Here is a 20,052-nt window from a genome sequence, read left to right on the forward strand (position 1 = left end):
AGGCCTGTGCTAGGTAACAGGAGCCTGATTTGAAATTAAAATGCCAGCACAAAAAAGAAAGTTAGGGTTCTATGCCACTGATGGCATGTTATAGAAAAAAACCCACTTTTTCAGGGAATTCTGTGCCTGCCTGGAACTCCTAAACACAAATTAATCTTTCTTTCTCAAATAGCCGTAACTCTTCATGCCTCTTATTCTGTCATTTTTGACATTTTGACATTTTCTTGTCTATTCCTTGGTGCTAAGCACCACACACTAAAGGGGGGAAGATTTTCTAGGAACTGCTTCTTTAAATATTGCCATTCCATCACTGAAATGAAACACTTTGACATCTAGTGTCTGGACATCCAGGACCACCCATTAAGGAAAAAAAATGGTTTTATGATAGGCTATGACTATATTACACTCTGTTAAAAGTATGAAAAAGCAGCATTTAGTGACTCTGTTAACAGTACTTAGAGAAATGTGGGGGGAGAGTAGTCACCCCATTTTTCCATTATGTTGTAGAAGATTCACAGCTTCTGTCAACAACAGACAGAAATGCAGACGGAGTTAGACTGATATCATAATCAGCCCCTGGAAGGCATCTCCTAAAAAACAAGTAATGACAGGTGTCATACTGATATCAACAAGCAAGTGCATGTTCGGAAAATCTACACAATGCCTATCTAGTGATGACTGAACTTGAACTGATGGAGGATGATATCTGTAACCTTATCAAGCTTGCCTGATAATGCACTGTAAAGAATATTTCTCAAAACTTCTGACAGCCAATGTGCAGCCTAGTAGATGATGTCTGCTGTGATCCAGCAAGGTGCTGTGATTATTATTTTTCTAAAGTAAAAGCATGCTGATGTATTTATTAATTACATTTTTACTAAATCAGAGTAAAAAAAAAATTGTCTATGTACTTTAATACATAATAGCTATAGAATTCAACACTTCCTGATACTGAAATATAGGCATGTAATACTGATTATTTCTGTGGTCTTAACACAGCACCTTCTAGTAATTTAGCAAATCCTGTAAGCATCATAGGGAGAAAATCAGACAGATGGTGGTGTCTCCTTGAGTTATTCTGTGGATATGTTGCACAATTTTTTCTGAGTCCCATCCCACTCCCTAAGTTATTTACTTTCTCAGATCCTTCAAAGTATGTGTATTGGTTTAGCAAAGGAGGGTATAAGAGGAAGTACCCCAATTACCTGTATAGAAATAAAATTACGTAGGTCATGTAGAGATTCCTAATAGATAGCATTCAAATTAAGAAACAACACATGCTGCACTACAAATGGAAAACAAGTATAGGTAAACTTGTGACTGCTATTTCAGAGCATAAGATTGTGTTGTGTACCTTTTTGACAGTTATAATTCCTTCCTGTGTGTCCTTGTCTGTGGTAATTCCAAACATGTCATATCCATCCCCCTCAGTGATGCTGTATTCAATCTCTGCATTTTCATCCACATCAGCATCATTAGCTTTTATCCTGCCGACTGGTGAATCAGGTGGCATAGATTCAGGAGCTCTAAATTGGTAGGTGCCTATAGCAGACAAAGAAGGAAATTTTGTCAGTCTTATGGTACTTTGGACACCATCTCTCAGCCCACTGTCCATGCTGGGCATGCACAAATGAGTTAGCAAGTCACTGTGCCTTCAAGCCTTCCTGGGGCAACAGCCTTTACCTTCTACCTTACTTTTGTGTGGATAAAAGTAACTTATTTTTCTATCTCTTTTCAAGTATGAAGGATAAGCATTTTGTTTTCCTACAAATATGTGTCTTTAGCAGCATATTTCTAGACATTATCAGGGCCTCTGTTGGGTATATCAAAATTGTATATGAAAAATGTCTTGAGGCTAAAGGACAAATAGTAAGAACTGCCACAGGCCAATGCAGCTTAGTAACACTAAAACCAAATCCAGCCCAAATGCCTATTAATAATGTGCTACATTGAATTCTCCTCTGAAAAAAACTCTACTTGGGGTATGCTGGCATTATGAAGCTGTATCTTTGGCTTTTATATTGAAGACATTTATGTCCAGAGATGTATAATTAACTCATTGGGGGTAGAGTGCTGTATTTTCTCTTAAGTTGCTCTAATTTAAATGGAAACGCGTTGCCCACAGCTAAGAACAGACTTTGAACTTAAATGACAAGTTGCTTCCAATAACTTTCCCAGTGACTTAACCGCCAAAGCTTGCTGATTTGTCTGATAGTATCTGCAATTATTTTCTCTAACAGCTACTTTTGACTTTGACACACACTGACACTGTGATATATACACATCACACACTGCAGTGGTTAGACAAAGAAAAAAAGAAGAAAAAAAGAGTGAGAAATAAGGAAGGAAAGAGAACAAGAAACAAAGAAGGAAAGAGGCAAGGAAGGAGGAGAGAGACAGAGAAGTGGATGAAAGATGAACCACTTATGGTCATGAATGGTCATTAATAGAAATTACTTTCCAAGAGATCTTGCTCAACTGATTCCCTCAAATATCACACAGATATCTACCAAATGATCTGAAACAGGGGAAAGAAAATAGTCATAAATATCTGGTATATTTATGTACATGCCTTTGTTTCTGCATGCAAAGAAGACAGGAAAAGCCACCGAGGCAAATGCTTCCTGGGTATAAATACTCATTTTGATAGAATTGCTCTTGGGATCATTTTACGCTTAAATAAATATGTTTCAAAGCTTAAATAGAACAGATATCTTAAAATGTAGTCAACCACAACATCTAATAGAAATGATAATGCACAAGAAATACAGTTTATATAAGTCGAAGCTATTTAATAGACAGGAAAAACAGAAGTTGTTTCTGTACATTAATTCACCTCTCAGACTGCCTACTGCAACTGTAGTAAAAATATTAGATTTGTTTCCCAGTTACTGCAATTAATCTGAACATGATGCCATTTCTTGATTCTGTGTTCTCTTTTTCTTTCTTAAGGGAAGTTTTATACTCACAAAGTACATGACAGCAGATATCTGAGTTAAAAAATAGACCAAACCAACTTTTGTCCGTTTTAAAGTAAAGACATAGAATGTAAATGTTCCATACTCTGGGGGAAGCGAGGTGGGTTGTCGTTTACATCGGTCAGTGTGATGTTCACAGTGGTGGTTCCTGATAATCCGCCCATCTGGCCTCCCATGTCCTTAGCCTGGATGACCACTTGGTATTGCTCCCTGTTTTCACGGTCCATGTTTAGCAAAGCAGTTTTAATAATGCCTGAAAACATGAAAATTAAAGAGGGAGAGTTCACAAGTAAGGTACTGACTTTGATGGTAATTCTTATTAAGAAAAACCCCACAGCCTAAAGAACAAAACAATCTCCGCGTAACAGGTAAACTTTGCCCAGTACAAATATTTACTTTTATAAGATGACTCATTAAATTATAGACTTGTCATATCATAGCTCAGGCTGCTGTCTATGTGACAGACACAATATTAGTGGCATCCCAGAAAGATGTTCTACTTATTTGTGAGTGGTGTTATTTTACATAACTATTTATCCCCTTTCAGTTCCATGCTAAAGTCTCTCACTGAACTGCAAAAAGGCTCTTTGTTCATTATAATGTGCTCCATCTTTTCTCTCCTGTTCTGGCAATATTTTTATTTTGACAGATGTGGTAAAAAAAAGAAGAAAGCTAACTTCAGCAAGACATCATTAAAGAGGCAGTACAACAACATTAAATGGGAGAAGAGAAATTAATTAAGAAAATTATGAGCATCCAAGCATGCCCAGGTAAATATATTTCTATTTATACATTGATTTGAATAATTATGCCAGTCACTTCCACCTTTAAAGGAACAAGTATCAGTTATGAGGCCAACTCCTACTGAAATTCAGTCATTCATATTTACCATGAAGCAAAATGTTTGCATTCTCACTGGGTCTCTTAAGGCTAAGAACTGACTCCTTTGTAGGCAAAAGGGGGAAAATTTGAGCACTGAAATCCATGGCAAAATTCACAGCAGCTTCAACAGACTTACTTCACTGTAGGAGTTTTGCAATTGATTTCCATGGCAGGAAGATCAAGCCTGTGGTTTACCTTGCTTCCCCTCTGTACCCCGCACAACCCTCTTGCTAAAAGATTACCGCTGAACTCCCAGCTACATTATCCTTATTATAACTCTAGATAAAGAGCACATAATGTACTGTCCAAGTCAGAATAAGTGCATCAGTGCAAAATCCTTGCTTTTATTATCTAATACCTTATGCTTGAAGGGAAGCTCCCTTTGATCTTGGCTCTCCCTCTTTTCACAATTATGTACCTTTTTTTGCCTCAGGTTTTTCTTTGAGATATCTAATCTGTCCCTCCTTTTCCCTGTCTGAGTGTCTAAGATTTATTTAAGAAACAATGCCAAAACCTGACTAATCATCTGGGCTAATCCATTCCTTTCCTGTAAGGATGCTGAGGAGAACAAATTTCTCTAGCTTCCAGCAACCTATCACAGTGGATGTTCCCATTTAAGGAGTTTCTTGAGGTCCTTTGTTTCGTGTTGGATAATTTTGTTTGAAAACTTGGGAAGGGACTGTCTATGTAATCAGATAGTCAATGGTACAGCAGATTCAGTCAGCCAGAATTCATGTTTTACATGCACAGCTTCCAAAGCTGTTATTCAGTCCATAAAAAATTCCAGTCACTGTGTATAATTTCAACATATTCCAAAAACAGAACTCAGAAGTTTGGGATTCTATTTGTGATCTTCTAGTATAGCACAACAGCCAATTTTACCTCTTCTGTCATTATTCTTAATTAAGATTTCTTTCATAGAATTAGCATTAAAGTGATATGTTCCAGATGTACAGAAATTATAATTACTTCAAACAAATTTTGAAGAAATAGAAGAAGAAAAACCCATGAACAAACCCTCAGTCTTAATTTAGCCATTGTGAAGATCTATGAAGATAAAACACTTTTTTCCACATCCACCTGTTTCTCGTTTTCATATAAAAGCCAAAATGTCTGGTTTAATTTAAGCATCCACAATAGTCTCTATACCCACTGCTTGTTAGAAATGACTGAAAACTGGTTCACATCCAGTACTAATTGTATTTATTAGACTTTACTGGTAAGATTAAAATAATGTAGGTGTCATGTTTACAGATGTATCGCTCTATTAAGTTTGTCAGATTTTGCACTGAGTAAGATGCAACCTCTTTGAAGTTTTTGCCTAGTATGTTCTAGCTTGGCTTAGCATGTCATTTTGAATTACAGACATTGTCAGAGAATGACAGATAAGGTCCCCTAACCTGTCTCAGATTCGACAGAGAAATATGGTTGTCCCTGGAGAATACTGTAGACAACTTTAGCGCTGTTCCCATACGTAGGATCATCAGCATCAGTTGCGGTGACTTGCACAACAAAGGTACCTGCAATGATAAATGAAAGAAAATAAAAATCCACATTTTTTTTCATGGCCAAGACAGTTTATTATATAGAAAAAAAAATAGCTTAGGTTCAGGTCAAAAGGGTAGGTTTGTGGCAAAAAGTTAGAGATATTCTTATTTTGTATAAGTTTCTCTGTTGATAAAGGACACGGATACAAAACCAAATAACAGTTGACTTATTCTCAGTTCATTAAAATTCACATTTATCGATTAGATATGTAGATGCCTCATCATGTTTCTTACAAAGAAACCAGAAGTGCACCCTTCCCCAGATATTGAAGCCATTCAGAATTTTATCTAGGTCAAGGATATACTTTTGCAAATTTACTTATGCTTGTAAGGTATTTGCCCTAGGAATGTAAATCTGTTATTTCTTGTGTCTTCTAGAGAAAGAAATGGTGTTAAATCCTAGGCAAAGTGTTAACAGACATAAAAAATGAGCTTAGGTTTTGGTATTTAAAACAGATTTGTGAATAAAATATTCACTTCACATATTAAAATGTGAATATTAGGTTCTCTCTTCTCTAGATGAGATTTCATCCATATGACAAGTCCCATGAATGAGAGGAGAGAGTATGCCCCAAAGTCTTTATTTTTATATTGCTTGAGCTTTATTTTAATCTCATTCTCGATCATGGTTAATTAATGCTTCTCTCCCTGGATATTATTTCAGATTAGAAGAGCGCTTCTTGCAGTTTAACCATCCATTGCTCTCTGACAAAGAAATCAAAATAACCTCCCTAAGAATCAGAGATAAAGAATCTAAACCTGTCAACTTCTCTGGAAAACATCCAATCTCAAAATCTTATTTCAAGGAAGTTGTTCTATTTTCTTTTATTGATTAATTCTTACAGCTTGATACATTTTAAATCAATATAAAGATTTCAATGAACTTCAATGGACTTTGGAGCTCTTTGGTTTTTGCATGAAAAGAGAAACATAGGTTACAGGAAGTTAATGGCATATGAGTTGACTTGGGGGACAGTTTTCACTCCTCAAGTGTGTACAACCACTTCTGAACCTGTCCTTTTCTTTTCTTTTCTTTTCTTTTCTTTTTTTTTACATTCCTGAACCAAAGAAGGGTTGTTGAATAGATCTAGGGGTGGTATGGACACACTTAGGTGACCATGGATTACCATATTATTACACTGCTACTAAATCACATTAACAAAGCATATTAAACTCTTTACTGGTGTCATGTAACACAGCTTAGCTCAGCTCACTTTCACTGTAGCTACATCAGATTGTATTTTATTTTTTGTAGTACAACAGAGAGGGTTTAACTTAGCTAACATCTCTGATTTCAGCAAACTGTTGTCACTATTTTCCTGGAGTTAGTTGTGTTTTTTTAAATGGCTGAAGTACTTTTACTCTAGGCTCAAATAGCAGATGTCTGTATTCAATGCCTGTAAAGTTCGGGTTCTTCGTTAGTTCCACAGAAAGAACCCAGACCAGACATTAAAATCAATTATTAGTTAGCACCTACCAACATCTGACATTTCGGGAATGCTGGCATTGTAAACATCCTTTGTAAACATTGGCTCATTGTCATTGATATCATGGATCTTAATGATGAACTCAGATTCTGGTTCCACTGGTCTTCCAGTCCTTCTGTTTATAGCCTGGGCACGGAGTATGTATACAGGCTTTTCTTCTCTGTCTAGTCTCTTTGTGGCCTGGATGTCACCAGTGTTTTCATTGATAATGAAGAGGTCTCCTGCTCCATCTCCAGAAAGGATGTACTTAAGTGATCCATCTCCTTTATCCTGGTCTGAATGCAGCTGGTGGTGAAATGGGAATTGAAACAAAAAAAAAAAAGAAAAAGAAAAAGAAAGGAAAATCAATAATTGGGACACAGTTCTAGATACTTTAATTGATATCATGATACATGCTTTACTATTAGCAATAGCCACCCAAATCGCTGTACACTGCTTTTGGGAAATGATGATGACGCCACAGTAGAAGCAGTAAACTGGTAGAGTTGTGTCTTGATGTTCAGAATTGAAACGGTCCGCAATATTATAAGAAATTGTCTGAGGAAACCCACAAACTGAAGTTGCAGATCGCTCTCCCAAGCGAAGCACACATCAAACAGATTTAGTGTCCTAGAATGCTAGTGGCTTAGGTGGAATCCGAGGAGTATGTAGGACAGTGAAATCCTGCAGTGGAAAAACAGTGGATTCAGGAATTTCAGTAAGCCAAGAATTAAAAAGGGGCCAGGCCAGCCACTTCCTGAGTTTAAATTCTGGGTGCTGGGTTTCTATGCCCCATGGACATTATGTAATATATCACACAGTGCACAACATAATAACATACTAAATACATAGAAGAATAGCAGACAAACACATGCATTCACAAATTTGGCAAATTAAGAGCAGAGATAGGCAGGCATACTAGACCATTACAGCACTGGCAGTGAAGAGATCAGTTGCCTTATCCAAAGGGACATGGACCAAGATGAAACATGGTGGATGCAGGGGAAAGAAAAAATGATGGTAACTAGCATACAAAGCTTGAGCTGCCCAAACCATTATCTTTTTTTCCCAGAAATATCCATGTCTCTTGAAATGCTACTTAGCACACACACGAGGTATGACTGATTAAATCATACTCTCATGGCTGTTCTTTTGATAAAGGCTTATTTATCACCCTGGCCTTAAAATCAAGGCTAATCAACTACAATTTATTTTGTTGTTACTTTAGAGAAAATAAAAATTTAAAAAATGAAATAAAAAAAATAAAATGCTTTCTAAAGTCAGGGCATAGGTGATTAAGTTCATAGGGAAAAAATTAATTTATTAGGTAGCAGATTCCTGGAAATTGTTGCTTTCATAGAAAAGACATGTTTCTGAGTCAGGAAAGTTGGATTTTCTCAACCAGTTCTTTGCTTCTCTTTTCCAACATAGAAGTTAAAAAACCCCAGAGAAACCTACTAGACTGTGTGGCAAAGTACTCAGCATTGCTGTATGGTATGCTTTGTAGAAAAGAAAGATTTGTAGGTTGGAAGAATGTAGAAATTTTCACATTGACATTACCAATACCTGGCTATGCCCCTACCATACTGGAAAGGCAGCTTCCAGCATGACCATATGGTCAATGTTTTGGGCTTCCTCCAACTTTCTCCCAGATCAGTGCTCTGCTGATGACCTACTTGGTGGCACAGCATTCCACTATGTGTGCTTATGCCTATGGTCCTCACAGAAGGCATGCTCCATGCAACAAGTCTGCCTTTAAAAGCAAAACTCTTTGTCACCACACATACCAGAAGTGTTCAACAATACAAAATATCATAACCGTAGCATGGTTAATTGTTAGCAGACGTGCTGAGGCACTCTTCTTAATTTTCTCCTTCAGGGAGAAAATGGGCACTCTATGTAATTCCTGCACAGAGCCCTTTCTCTTCATAATAAGAATACAAATAAGTAGCTTGTATGCAGCATTTTTCATAAGCAGATTTCAAAACCCTTCACAAAAGTGTCAATATCATTTGCTCTGTTTTTTTTTTTTATAATAAAGCATAGAAACTTGAAGTTTCCCAGAAGGCTAGACTTAGAACCTGGAACAGAGCTTAGGTCGCCTGATTCCCATTCAATTGGCCAATACACTTGGCCATAGGGCTCGGAGGAATTATATGATTTACTAGATATAACCTCAGCTTCTGATGAGTATCTCTTAGACCTAAGAAGTCAAGACTATAAGTCTATTGCAGGAAGTAATTTCAATAGGTTTTTTGAGTATAATTTTCCTCAAAGGCAACCTGCAACAGAAAAGGCATGAAAAGAATGTTGTCTTTAAAACTGTCTATTTTTTATGACTCTTTCACACCAAATAATCAACTCTTGTTTGCCTTAAAAACCTCTTTAACTTTGTCTGTATCATACTGGGACAGAAATATTCCTCAGTAACAGACTATCATTAATTCATATGAATAATGGAATAGTGCTGTTGTGAGATTTGTTATAGGCTGAACTCCCAATCTAATTTTTATCATAGTTTTAATTAAAACTGGTTTCAACGAACAAGTTAGCAAAAAAGGTCAAGCTAGAAAAGGTGTTGGAACCACTGGGAATTATCTTCCACAATATTCTTTACCTAGCCCAGACCACCTAAAGAGCTAAAAATGGAAAGTCCTGTGATTCTTTTCAAGTCAATTGTTTCAGAAATTTCCACACTTCTTCTGCAAATAATCTACCTGTGAAAGATTGACTGTGACTTTGGTTATCAAGTCAAAGTATATCTTCGTGTAGTGACTCATCAATATAGAGAATGAGGTGTTCTTCACCAAAGGTTTAATCTCTAGCCCTTCAGCAAAAGTGCTAACTTTTGAAAATAAACTTTGACAAGATGTTTTTCAACTTCAGTACCTTCAGTTTTACAAATTTCCTAAGACATGACAGAACAAAGAAGTATTCAGTCGGCCAGGCTGTATGTGGATTATTTCCTGTGAGAGCAGGACCTGAGGGAGGTCATGTCATATGTACCAATGTATATTATGTACAGCTAAGGCTGGCTGAATGCCTACTCTTCAAACCCACAGCGAACTTACAGTGTGTCATCATGTGTGGCCTCAAGAACATGGTTGTTCCCTTCTTTTTTGAAAATAATTGTTTTTATGTATTGGAAAAAACAAGCAGATCTCCAGAGAAGTTTCTCATAAATTGTAAATGTGTAACATTCAGTTGTTAGGAAAATATACAAAAAACTTATTTATTATTTTAGATTACATTATCTGTCCTTGACTGTTTACTTGGTAGAAAAGTTTTGTCCAGGACAAGACAATCATCTGTTTTATATTTTCTTAAGTGTCAGTTTATCTTGGAAGCAATATATTGTCTGTGTGACCTATACGAAGGAGGAAATTGCTACTGTAACCAGGTTAAAAAAAAATAAATTGGAAATAAAATTAAAGGAGAAAGAAGTGGTGCAAGCTGAGGTCAAAAGAAGAGCCTGGAGGGGAGATGCACTTAAAAATACAGTTGATGGTTTTGTAATATAAAACTTAACACTATTGTTAGGTTATGAAGATGAAATGAGTGGTAATAACCCTCCCTTTCCTTTTAAGTTGAAGTTATTTTTCACTCTCTAGACACCTCACTGCAAAGAAAGTTTGCTATGATGAGATAGGTGTATAAATTATACTGCAGATGCTTTTAGCAGCACTGATCCTAGGCAATGCAAAATATTATAGTTTCACTCTAGTTTCACTCTGTGTGCTAAGCTGTGTTGCAAGAGTGTCCATTATCTTCGGTGTAAAGTTGGTCAGATAAATGGGCCATATCAGATAATCATGGGATAGAATAAAATGTTTGGGACGCAGTGCTCATGTCATCTGAGCTGTATCATATTAATATTCCTCAAGACAAAATTACTTCAGCCAAAGGTTTTTAGGACTCCACATAAAGGTAGATTTTTTATTTCCACAGGAACTCAGCATTACTCAATGGCATTCATTTCAATTGGTGACTGAACTGAGCAATACCCCAAGGGTAAGCTAAATTGTGAAGAAGTAAGTCTATGCAATAAAAAGTAAATGCATCAGCAATTGCACTGTATTAATATTATAGTAAATTGATTCATTCAGAATGTAATCTGAACACTTTTGTGAAATCATCCATCAATCACTGGCTAAGGCTGAGGATGAATGACAAATTATAGATTTTACTATGCCCTGGGCATACTTTTACTCATTTTACTTTAATACCACTGTTAAGTGAACCATCTGGTTTGCTTTTAATGACTTGCAGTCAGGTATAAACTGTCCAGCCTTTGTCTTTCTTCTGCCCTGCTCAAATGTCCTGTCTCCAAATGTTCAAATACATCTGCCTGAAAACAGAGAAGGCTTCACGCCTCCATCAAGAGGTGTTTAAAGTGCACACAGGACTGCAGCATTAGTTGCCTGTATTGGACATTCTGCGTATTGTCAAATTCATAATCATTTTAACAGGAGACTTGTTTTGTTTTTTGGGTTTGGTTGGTTGGTTGGTTGGTTGTTTTTTTCAAATTAGCCACAGTCTGGAGGAGCCTTGTTCTCCAAAGTGTCTCTGGCAGAACCCTCTGAAAGCACCAAGGGCAGTAGCAATGGGGTATCTTCAGCACAACAAAAAGGAAAAGGCAAGTGAATGCTCTGCTCAAAGCATAGGTACTGTGAACATTTTTTTAATTATTATTATTATTATTTCCAGAGTGAATATATTTACAGCTTTTGTGTTCATCTCCAATACACAGTATTGCTTCACTTTAAAACAACACTCCAGGAAAATTTTACCAGAGTTAAAAAATTGGGTTGGACCCATGCTACACACACAGGAATTACTTCAGCAAAGCATCTGAGAAGAATTTAAGTGCATCTTTCACGTGAATTTGCATAAGACTATAAGATGATGTGGCATGAAAACAGCAGATCCAATTGGCATTAAGCTGTATAATTCATTATTGCCCATCTCTGGTATTATAAAGTCACAAATCTACGCCAAAACATTGGCAGCACTTCCAAAAGAAGCAGCATGGGTGTGTTTGAACAGAGGTGAGGGATAGCGGCTCCCTGGGTAGGTCACGCCAGGGCCTGGCAGCCAAGGCCTGTCCCACCGCCTCAGCCAGCAGCCAGGCAGCCAGGGGCACTGGGGCAGCCCCAGCCACAGGGCACCACCCCGGGGACAGGAACAGGCAAAGGCCAGGTCAGACATGAGCCCATAGGTGGGCCTGGCTTGGCAGGGCTGTGGGCAGCTGCAGATCAGCCCTGCTGCGGCATCCCTACAGCAGGGCCTGACAGCCCTGGAGGCTGACACGGGGTCCTGGGCCTTGGGCAGGGTTGGGGGAGCCCCAGGGGCCTGGCATGGGGTCCTGGGCCATGGAAAGATGTGGGGAACCCTGGCCTAGGCAGGGACAGTCAGGGTTGGCAGTGCCCCAGGGCCCCAGGGCCCTTTCCTAACCATGCTAAAATCACCTTAGTATGAAACTGTATGGAACAGCAGTGCCAAAACGGTAAAAAGAAAGTGAGATCCCATGTATTTTAACAGGTTAAAGCTAATCACTAACTTTTTTTTATTTGTTTAAGTGGAATACATCAGAGAGGAGCGGCTTTCTTTGCACATATTTGTAATAAGGTTGTACTAAAACTGTACTTTTATAGTGGTGGTAATTAAATTCCAAATAATTGAAATTGTAGGAAGTAGATATTCTCCAGAATGAAATAACATCTCTCCTGTACCTCACTCTATAACACTGATTTAAACAGGACAGTTAATCTCATTTCTGAAGTAGCTTTAGATTATGCCAGAGAGCTGTAAATTGCAGTTTAGCTCCCGCTAATGTCATATTGGTGGTTATGATGCCTGGCAGTTTGGTGGGTAAAATAGTTTTCCATTCATCCTACAGAGCAAGTTCTCTTTCATATTGTGAATGTAACACCCTACTTGCTGAATTTCAGAGTGGTTACTGAACATCTGCAAAGATCAAACTCAACTGACCTTGGGATGTACACACTGAAAGATCAGCCTATAATTATCCAGAAATAAGCTGTCTGTTGCATCTTACTATTTGTTTGTATTTAGAAGATTCTGTATTTAGAAGCTATTCTGGGCTTGCTCTGTTCACCTTTTTTCTCCTGACACAATAATGAAACAGAGACCAATTATTAAAACAGTAAGCAAGCAGTTGGTAGGTAGCTAACAAAAAGAATCACAAGTTTACTCTTCGCAGTATTCATAGCAGATGATTTCACTGCAAACTGAATAGGTCCAAACACCAGAGTCTTGTCTATGTAATGAACAAATTTAACCAAATGTATTGCTTGAGGTTACACAGTGCAATGCCAGAGCATTCAGAAAAAACTAAAGCACTCTAAATGAGACTGCTAATACTATAATATTAAGAATAGTAACAATTTCGCACTCTTCCCTGTCTCTCCTGGTGCTCTATACCCCTATAGTATCACCAACCTCCTCAATTTATATTATGACACCATTAATATCACCAAATAATCAGCACCAAAGGTTTTGCTCCACTTGGTGACTCTGTGTTAAAGGGAAAATGGCATTGTTTTTGCACATTAGGTAATAAGTATTAATGTATATTTTGCTGAAGTTTAAGTATATTAAGCTTCTTGGTAATGTATAAAACTTACCACCAAACCATTGTATATGTGGTCCACATAAACACACACTATATCATGTATTATCAGATTAAATTCCTACACAAAGATTTCTTTTAAGCCATAAAAGAACCTTTCTTCTAAAAAGATATTCCACAGGATCCACAGGGAGATCCAGCATCACCAGAAATGACAGATCTCCAATGGACATGTGTGCCATGTTCTTATGGCCTCAATTATGCTAAGCTCTGGTTCCTTCCATGCTCCACATAATCTATCTGACTCAACCTAACGTAAAGCATCCTGCTCCCCCTCATATCACTTAGCCCACTGCATGCTACTGTAGGCCTCCTGCTCCTGCCCTTGCCTGCAAATCCTCTTGACTGCAAAATGCTGCTATTTCTTGTGTTCTGTACAAACTAGCTGGAGAAGAGACAGCATGGGCTGTGGTTGGTGGCAGTTCATATGTGTATTTATGGAAACAGCCAGCTGACCAAACAGTCAAGGCACAATGTAGATTTGTCTTATGCAGTTACTGTTTTTTTAAACTGCATATGAAATTAATGGTTATGACACCTTTATTACTCTCTAAAATTTAATTGAAAGCAGTTAATGAAATTAAGAATTATTTAGAGGACACCAACGGGCAGAAATAGAGACTAGACTGCTGAAGCTAGTTATCTGCTCAGGTCAGGTATCTGGAGGGTTATGTCAAGACTTAGGTACTTAAACTTAGGGACTAATATTTTAAAAATGTATCTTAATTTTCTGGTAAAAATGGGAGGTTAGATGCTAAAAAAGAATTTGGAAGACAATGGGAGAAAGACGCTACAGTGCTTCTGACTCTCCTTGGCATTTATAGAAACAAGAAGAAATGATTCCTTCCCATTCTGATATAAAGCAATTTGAAGATTATATGAAGATTAATACTCTACAGCCTCAAAAGAGCTGGAGAGCTGGAGTTTGAAGTAAGATTCAAGCACTGTAATTTTCAAAGAAAATAACATAAAAAAATACATTTGACAAGGTTAAAAAAGAAATGCAAACAAACCCAGCCTTACTAGATCACAGCACCATGATTTAAACAGACAGGTTAGAGAGCTGAGCAGACAAGAACCTATGAAGTTCAACAAAAGCAAGTGTGAGGTTCTGCCCCTGGGGAGGGACAGCCCCATGCACCAGCACAGGCTGGGGGCTGACCTGCTGGGAGGCAGCTCTGCAGAGAAGGACCTGGGAGTGCTGGAGGACAAGTTGCCCGTGGGCCAGCAGTGTGCCCTGGTGGCCAAGAAGGCCAATGGGATCCTGGGAAGCATTAGGGGTAACTTGGCCAGCAGGTTGAAAGAGGTGATCCTCCCCCTCGGCTTGGCCTTGATGAGGCCACATCTGGAGTGCTGTGTCCAGTGCTGGGCTCCCCAGTTCAAGGGAGACTGGGAACTACTGAAGAGGGGCCAGTGGAGGGCTGCGAAGATGACAAGGGGGCTGGAGCATCTCCCTGATGAGGAAAGGCTGGGAGAGCTGGGCCTGTTTAGCCTTGAGAAGACTGAGTGGGGACCTTATCAATGTCTAAAAATACTTTAAGGGCAAATGTCAAGAGGATGGGGCCATGACCTTTTCAGTGGTGCCCAGTGACAGGGCAAGGGGCAACAGCCACAAACTGCAAGACAGGAACTTCCATCTCAATATGAGGAAGAACTTTTTTACTTTCAGAGTGACAGAGCAAGTAGAACAGGCTGCCAAGAGAGGCTGTGGGGTCTCCTTCTCTGGAGATATGAAATACCCACTTGGAAGCGATTCTGTGCAACCTGCTCTGTGTGAACCTGCTTTAGCAGGGGGTTGGAGTAGATGATCTTCAGAGGTCCCTTCCAACCCTGATGATTCTGGGATTCTGTGAGTCCAGACATACAACTGTCAGCACTTCTACACAGGGGCTGTATTTAAACTGTTACAACAGGCACTTAAAAGATTGTGTACTTAGATTCCCAAAGATTGTGTACTTAGATTCCCACTTTTTTGTATCTCCTCACAAACCCAGGATCTGCTGTCCTAGAGCAATCGGCAGTCTTGAATGTTCATCACTTTCTTGACTGTACAGATATCATAGTTTATAGAATATTTCAATTAGTTAATTATATATAAGTGATTAGTTTACTACAGTAAGTAGAGTTCCTATGCTATAGTTAATACAGTAAACCTGAATATGGCTCAGTGTGACTGATTCGCAAGTATTTGAGTTTCTTAATGTAGTTTTAATTTGCTTGGTTCCCACCATGCCTTGTGAAGAAAAAGGTGCAACAGGTACACAGTTTCTATTTGAAGAAATTGCTTCTCTGGTGATTAGAAAGAACCTTGTTTCCCAGATTAGATGTGCTGGGTTTGGGCCAGCATTATTTTTCTAAGAACTTCCTCCCACATATATAGATTCTTCCTCATGCAGCATTTATAGATAATAATTCCATATGCTCTCATTATTTTTCTTTGCTAGGCTACCAGCCTATATACAGTCTTTGCTTGCAAAATAGGCACTTCTGAGACCTCAGCTGGAATCCTGCTTATAACCACAGTCGCTCATTTTCAAGTCAAGTGGATTCCAAAAAAAGCCAGTAAAGAAAAGGCCAGATATGAAGGGCTGATGATCCTAGCCATTTTTCTGTAATTAATTGCTGCATTTCAATTGGCCTTTCTTCTGTATGAATGGACATAGGTCTTTGAACAACAATGTTAATATTTTCATATCTGTATTAGAATTGAGTACAAACATTTACCATTTCCATTGCTATATCAAACTAGCTTCTTGCTGTCTAAACCACTTCCTGACTAAAACACTCAGGTTTTTCTCCTTCTCCTGCAGTTTCTAATTTATGACCATTCATTGTGTATTAGATTAATTTTTTTTTAGTACCTCCTATTTCATAAACATTGCATTTCTCTTCCTGATTCTATTCCTTTCATTTTTAAGATCACTCTTTTCTTCCTGTAGGATATTCCAATCAGCAATAAAGGATAAGATTCAGTACTGAAAACAAGAATGCAAACATTAAATCTGTAATAAATTAATGAAATAGAGCACTTAATAATTACTGAGGTTATACGAGGTTTCTGTATTTTGAGGTGTTGGTTTCTTTGGAGTTATTGCAATATATACTATGTCCTATTTGTATTGTGCTTACTTTTTTGGTCTATAAGACTTCGTATAGCAGAACCAGAAATACTCTAAACCCTGGCTCATTCAGCTGTGGAATCCTATTAACATAATAATATATAACAGGCTGTGTTTTTAACAAGCTACTTTGTTTAAGGAAATCATATCAGCCCTGATTGCATGGAATCAGGTAGATTAGAAGAAAACCTCAGTAAAAATTGAAAGACTAATGTAAAAAAAATTTAAAGCATATAGGGATCCAATAGTTGGACTATTAAAATGTAAATAAAATGTTTTATTAAGACAGCCACCTCAGTGTATAACAGGCAAAGGGTTAAACAACAATACCCCTTAAGGGCCTCCTTCAACATAAGTACTATTTCTTAGCTCTAACCCTGCAGTTTTTACACACACACACACACACACCCTGATATTCAAGAAGGAAAAAAATGCTAGAATTGCACCCACTGAAAATGGGGACAAAAGCTAGATGTCAGATAGAAGTGTTCAGTAACGGCAGTATTATCTGCAAAAAAGATTGTCCTGATATCAAGAACTACCAGAGGAATAAAAAAGACATCTTGAAAAAAACACCAGGGTGATGCTATCTTTCTGTTTCTTGAGAGTATAAAAATGTCAGTGAACTTTCTCATTCATTCTCAAAAGTAGCAATGCCAATCTCTTCCCTGTAAATGAAGGACAGAAGAGAAGCTAAAACCAGTTTTGTGCTGCTGAACAACTTCAGAAAATGCATGGACCAAAAAGCACTAAGCATTTTTCAAGATTCAGAAGCAACCAGGTACTGAAAAGGCAAACAGAATAAAAGATGGTGGCACCCGATTTCAAATGAACCAACCAACCAGAACATAGAAAAGGCACTATAATAAGAACATAGGGCTCTGGAATGAAAAAAAAAAAAAGAGAAAGAGCAATGGAATAAGAATTTTTCATTAGACCAGGGATGAGAGGCAAACTGCTCTCACTTTGGAGCCTCCAGGCTCACACCCGCCAGTCAGGCTGGAAGGCTCCTTTCATTCTCTTCTTGTAAGGGCTATATGTGAGGCCATATGACCTGAGATAGACAGAGACAACAGTTTGGCTGATGTTATGAACCTTGGTTTCTGGAATAGGCTGCCCAAACTGTAGTCAGGAACCTGTTGTTCTAAATGTATGAAGCTAAGAATAAACATCCATTTGGTGACTCATATCTTTATTACACACCCTTCAAAATCGCAAATGGGTTTTCTAACCTGAAATACAAACATGTGGCCACAGCTAATCAGCTTTGCAAGAAATCGATTGGAAAGTGTCAATGTTTTCAACATTGCCTAGGGCCTATGAACTTTTTTCCCTCCTGGGTTCCCCAACTGCTTCTGTTCTTCATTGTGATTAAACAGGGATGATGGCAGCATAGCTATCATCCCACTCTGCACTACCTCATATTTGAAAGGTCCCTTACTCTGTTGGCCCTTCTCTCTAGGGGCAACTTGTTATCAGATCTTATAAAGGTGTCACGTTCTCTTGAGCTGAGTGCTGGTAATACAGTTTTATTAGTTCCTCTTCCTGTTATCTCTAAGCACAATTAAGGCAGGAATTTACAGAGTTTGCATGTACAAAGACAAACAGGTCCTTACTTTATAAGGCATAAGGGACTGTGGTGTCCAGTCTGACTTCTATACATATAGGCCCTTGAATTTCATGTTCTTTTATCAAACTTGCTTTTCTTTTAATTACTCTATAACAGTAAGAAAGAGCCAGTCTTCCTTTTAGGCTCTAAGGAACTCAAAACAATTTTGCCTCTGAGTTAACAACTGACTTCGCACTTAAAAAAAAAAATAATCCTTTGTTGTAAACTGAATTTTCCCAGTTTTACTTACACCAGTTGGGTCTCATTATGCCTTGGTCTGAAAGATCAAAGAGCCCTCTCCAGCTAAACAGTAGTGGTGGTAACAGAAGAGCATTGTACAGACTTCTACAATTACCCTCACAAAAGCACCGAGATCTGGTTGTTCTCTTAATGAAGGCCAAGGCAGTTTAAACACCTGGTTTATGCTTTTTGGTCCATCTGTTTCAGGATCTGGCATTTCTTTATCATACTGACAATCATCCCTTTTTGCCAATGTTTTTAAACTGTGTGGTAGCAACAGTAGCTGGCAGCCACAAAGACTGGATTTAGTTGAGGCATCAGCATTAACTTACCAAAACGTATGAAAAACTTAGCCACCCCCAGACTTGTCATACCTTAGCTCATGTAGTAAGAAAACTCTCTTACATGAATAGCTGAGCTGAAGGTTAGGAGGGATAAAAAAATATTTTCTTACCTAGTGTATGCATTTCACTGATCAGGAATGAAAATTCAAGCCCGTAAATTCTTGAAAGCCATAAAGAGATGTACAAGTCATTTTGTTTTAGAAGATAGACTTTCTTATCACTGCAAATTTACCACCATAACTGAATAGTCAGTCGCTGGATTCAAGTGTGAGACTTAAAGACGAATTTAGGAAATCAATTTGAGGCATCACTGATGATTTTCTTCGTATAAAAAAAAAAAATTACAAACAAGTAGTGAAGCACATTTAAGTGTGTCTCTGACAAAACAGAAGATATGCAAAGGAAAGACAGGCTTGTAGCCGCAAACACAGGACTGACAGGTTTTAGCATTGTCTCTGTCACAGTTCTTGTCTGATCTTAGACAGATCACTATTTGATGTTTCTACATTCTCCCTGCAGTAAAATGTGGGCAGTTAACAATGTCCAGTTCTGTACGTAATGATTATAACATGATCTGAGAGCCTTGGGTGTAATTTGTTCTGTGTTAGTTTGTGGAAAGACTGAGAATTGTTCAGCTGGAGGAAAGATTAGCAATACTGTGGCTTTGCTACAGCCCGCTGAATTTAGAGGTTGGGGGAATAGCCTATTCCTAATCTAGCCACAATGCAAGGAAATTGAATTGCTCTCAGGTATTTGTTATTATCCACCAGCTGAAGGTTACTGTCATCACAGGCTGCCTAAGGGATGGGGTAGATGGGGGAGTTTCTGCACCCTGGGGCTGGCTATATTACTTCAAGTAACAGTTTGAGGTATCTTAAGACGTACTCTGTGGTAAAAGTGAAAAGGAATACACATGCATTCATTTCCACCAGGTGAGCTGTGGGGTTAAGGAAAATTAAGTGCCTAGCTTGTAATGATTTTCAGCAGGAATACACTGAGTCTCTAAAGGGATGCGTGTCTCCCTGGGAAATGTCTCCCCTAAACCTCCATTTTTCAATAAGAATTGTGCATACAATTCAAGAGCAGCAACTTTCCTTATAGCTTTTTTTCAAGTCAGAGCAAAATAGTTTCAATATCCTGATATCTTTGTATCTGAAAGACAGGTGAAAAGGTACTTACAGCATCATTAATGTACCTGTACTTTTTAAGCTTACT

The 20,052-nt window shown here is 38.1% G+C and overlaps 1 protein-coding gene across 1 annotated transcript in view; it reads right to left on the reverse strand.

Annotated features, from left to right (window-relative positions):
* Nucleotides 1-20,052, reverse strand: part of CDH6 (cadherin 6) — a 107,129-nt gene that overhangs the window by 22,205 nt on the left and 64,872 nt on the right. Inside the window, exons 3-6 of the mRNA XM_040588222.1 lie at nucleotides 6,885-7,179; nucleotides 5,261-5,380; nucleotides 3,064-3,231; nucleotides 1,355-1,542 (exon numbers count right to left, since the gene is read on the reverse strand). Coding sequence (XP_040444156.1) covers nucleotides 1,355-1,542; nucleotides 3,064-3,231; nucleotides 5,261-5,380; nucleotides 6,885-7,179 — 771 coding nt within the window. The remainder of the gene's footprint in view (nucleotides 1-1,354; nucleotides 1,543-3,063; nucleotides 3,232-5,260; nucleotides 5,381-6,884; nucleotides 7,180-20,052) is intronic.

This window comes from Falco naumanni, chromosome 3 (genome assembly GCF_017639655.2).
Source record: "Falco naumanni isolate bFalNau1 chromosome 3, bFalNau1.pat, whole genome shotgun sequence".
Classification (NCBI taxonomy): domain Eukaryota; kingdom Metazoa; phylum Chordata; class Aves; order Falconiformes; family Falconidae; genus Falco; species Falco naumanni.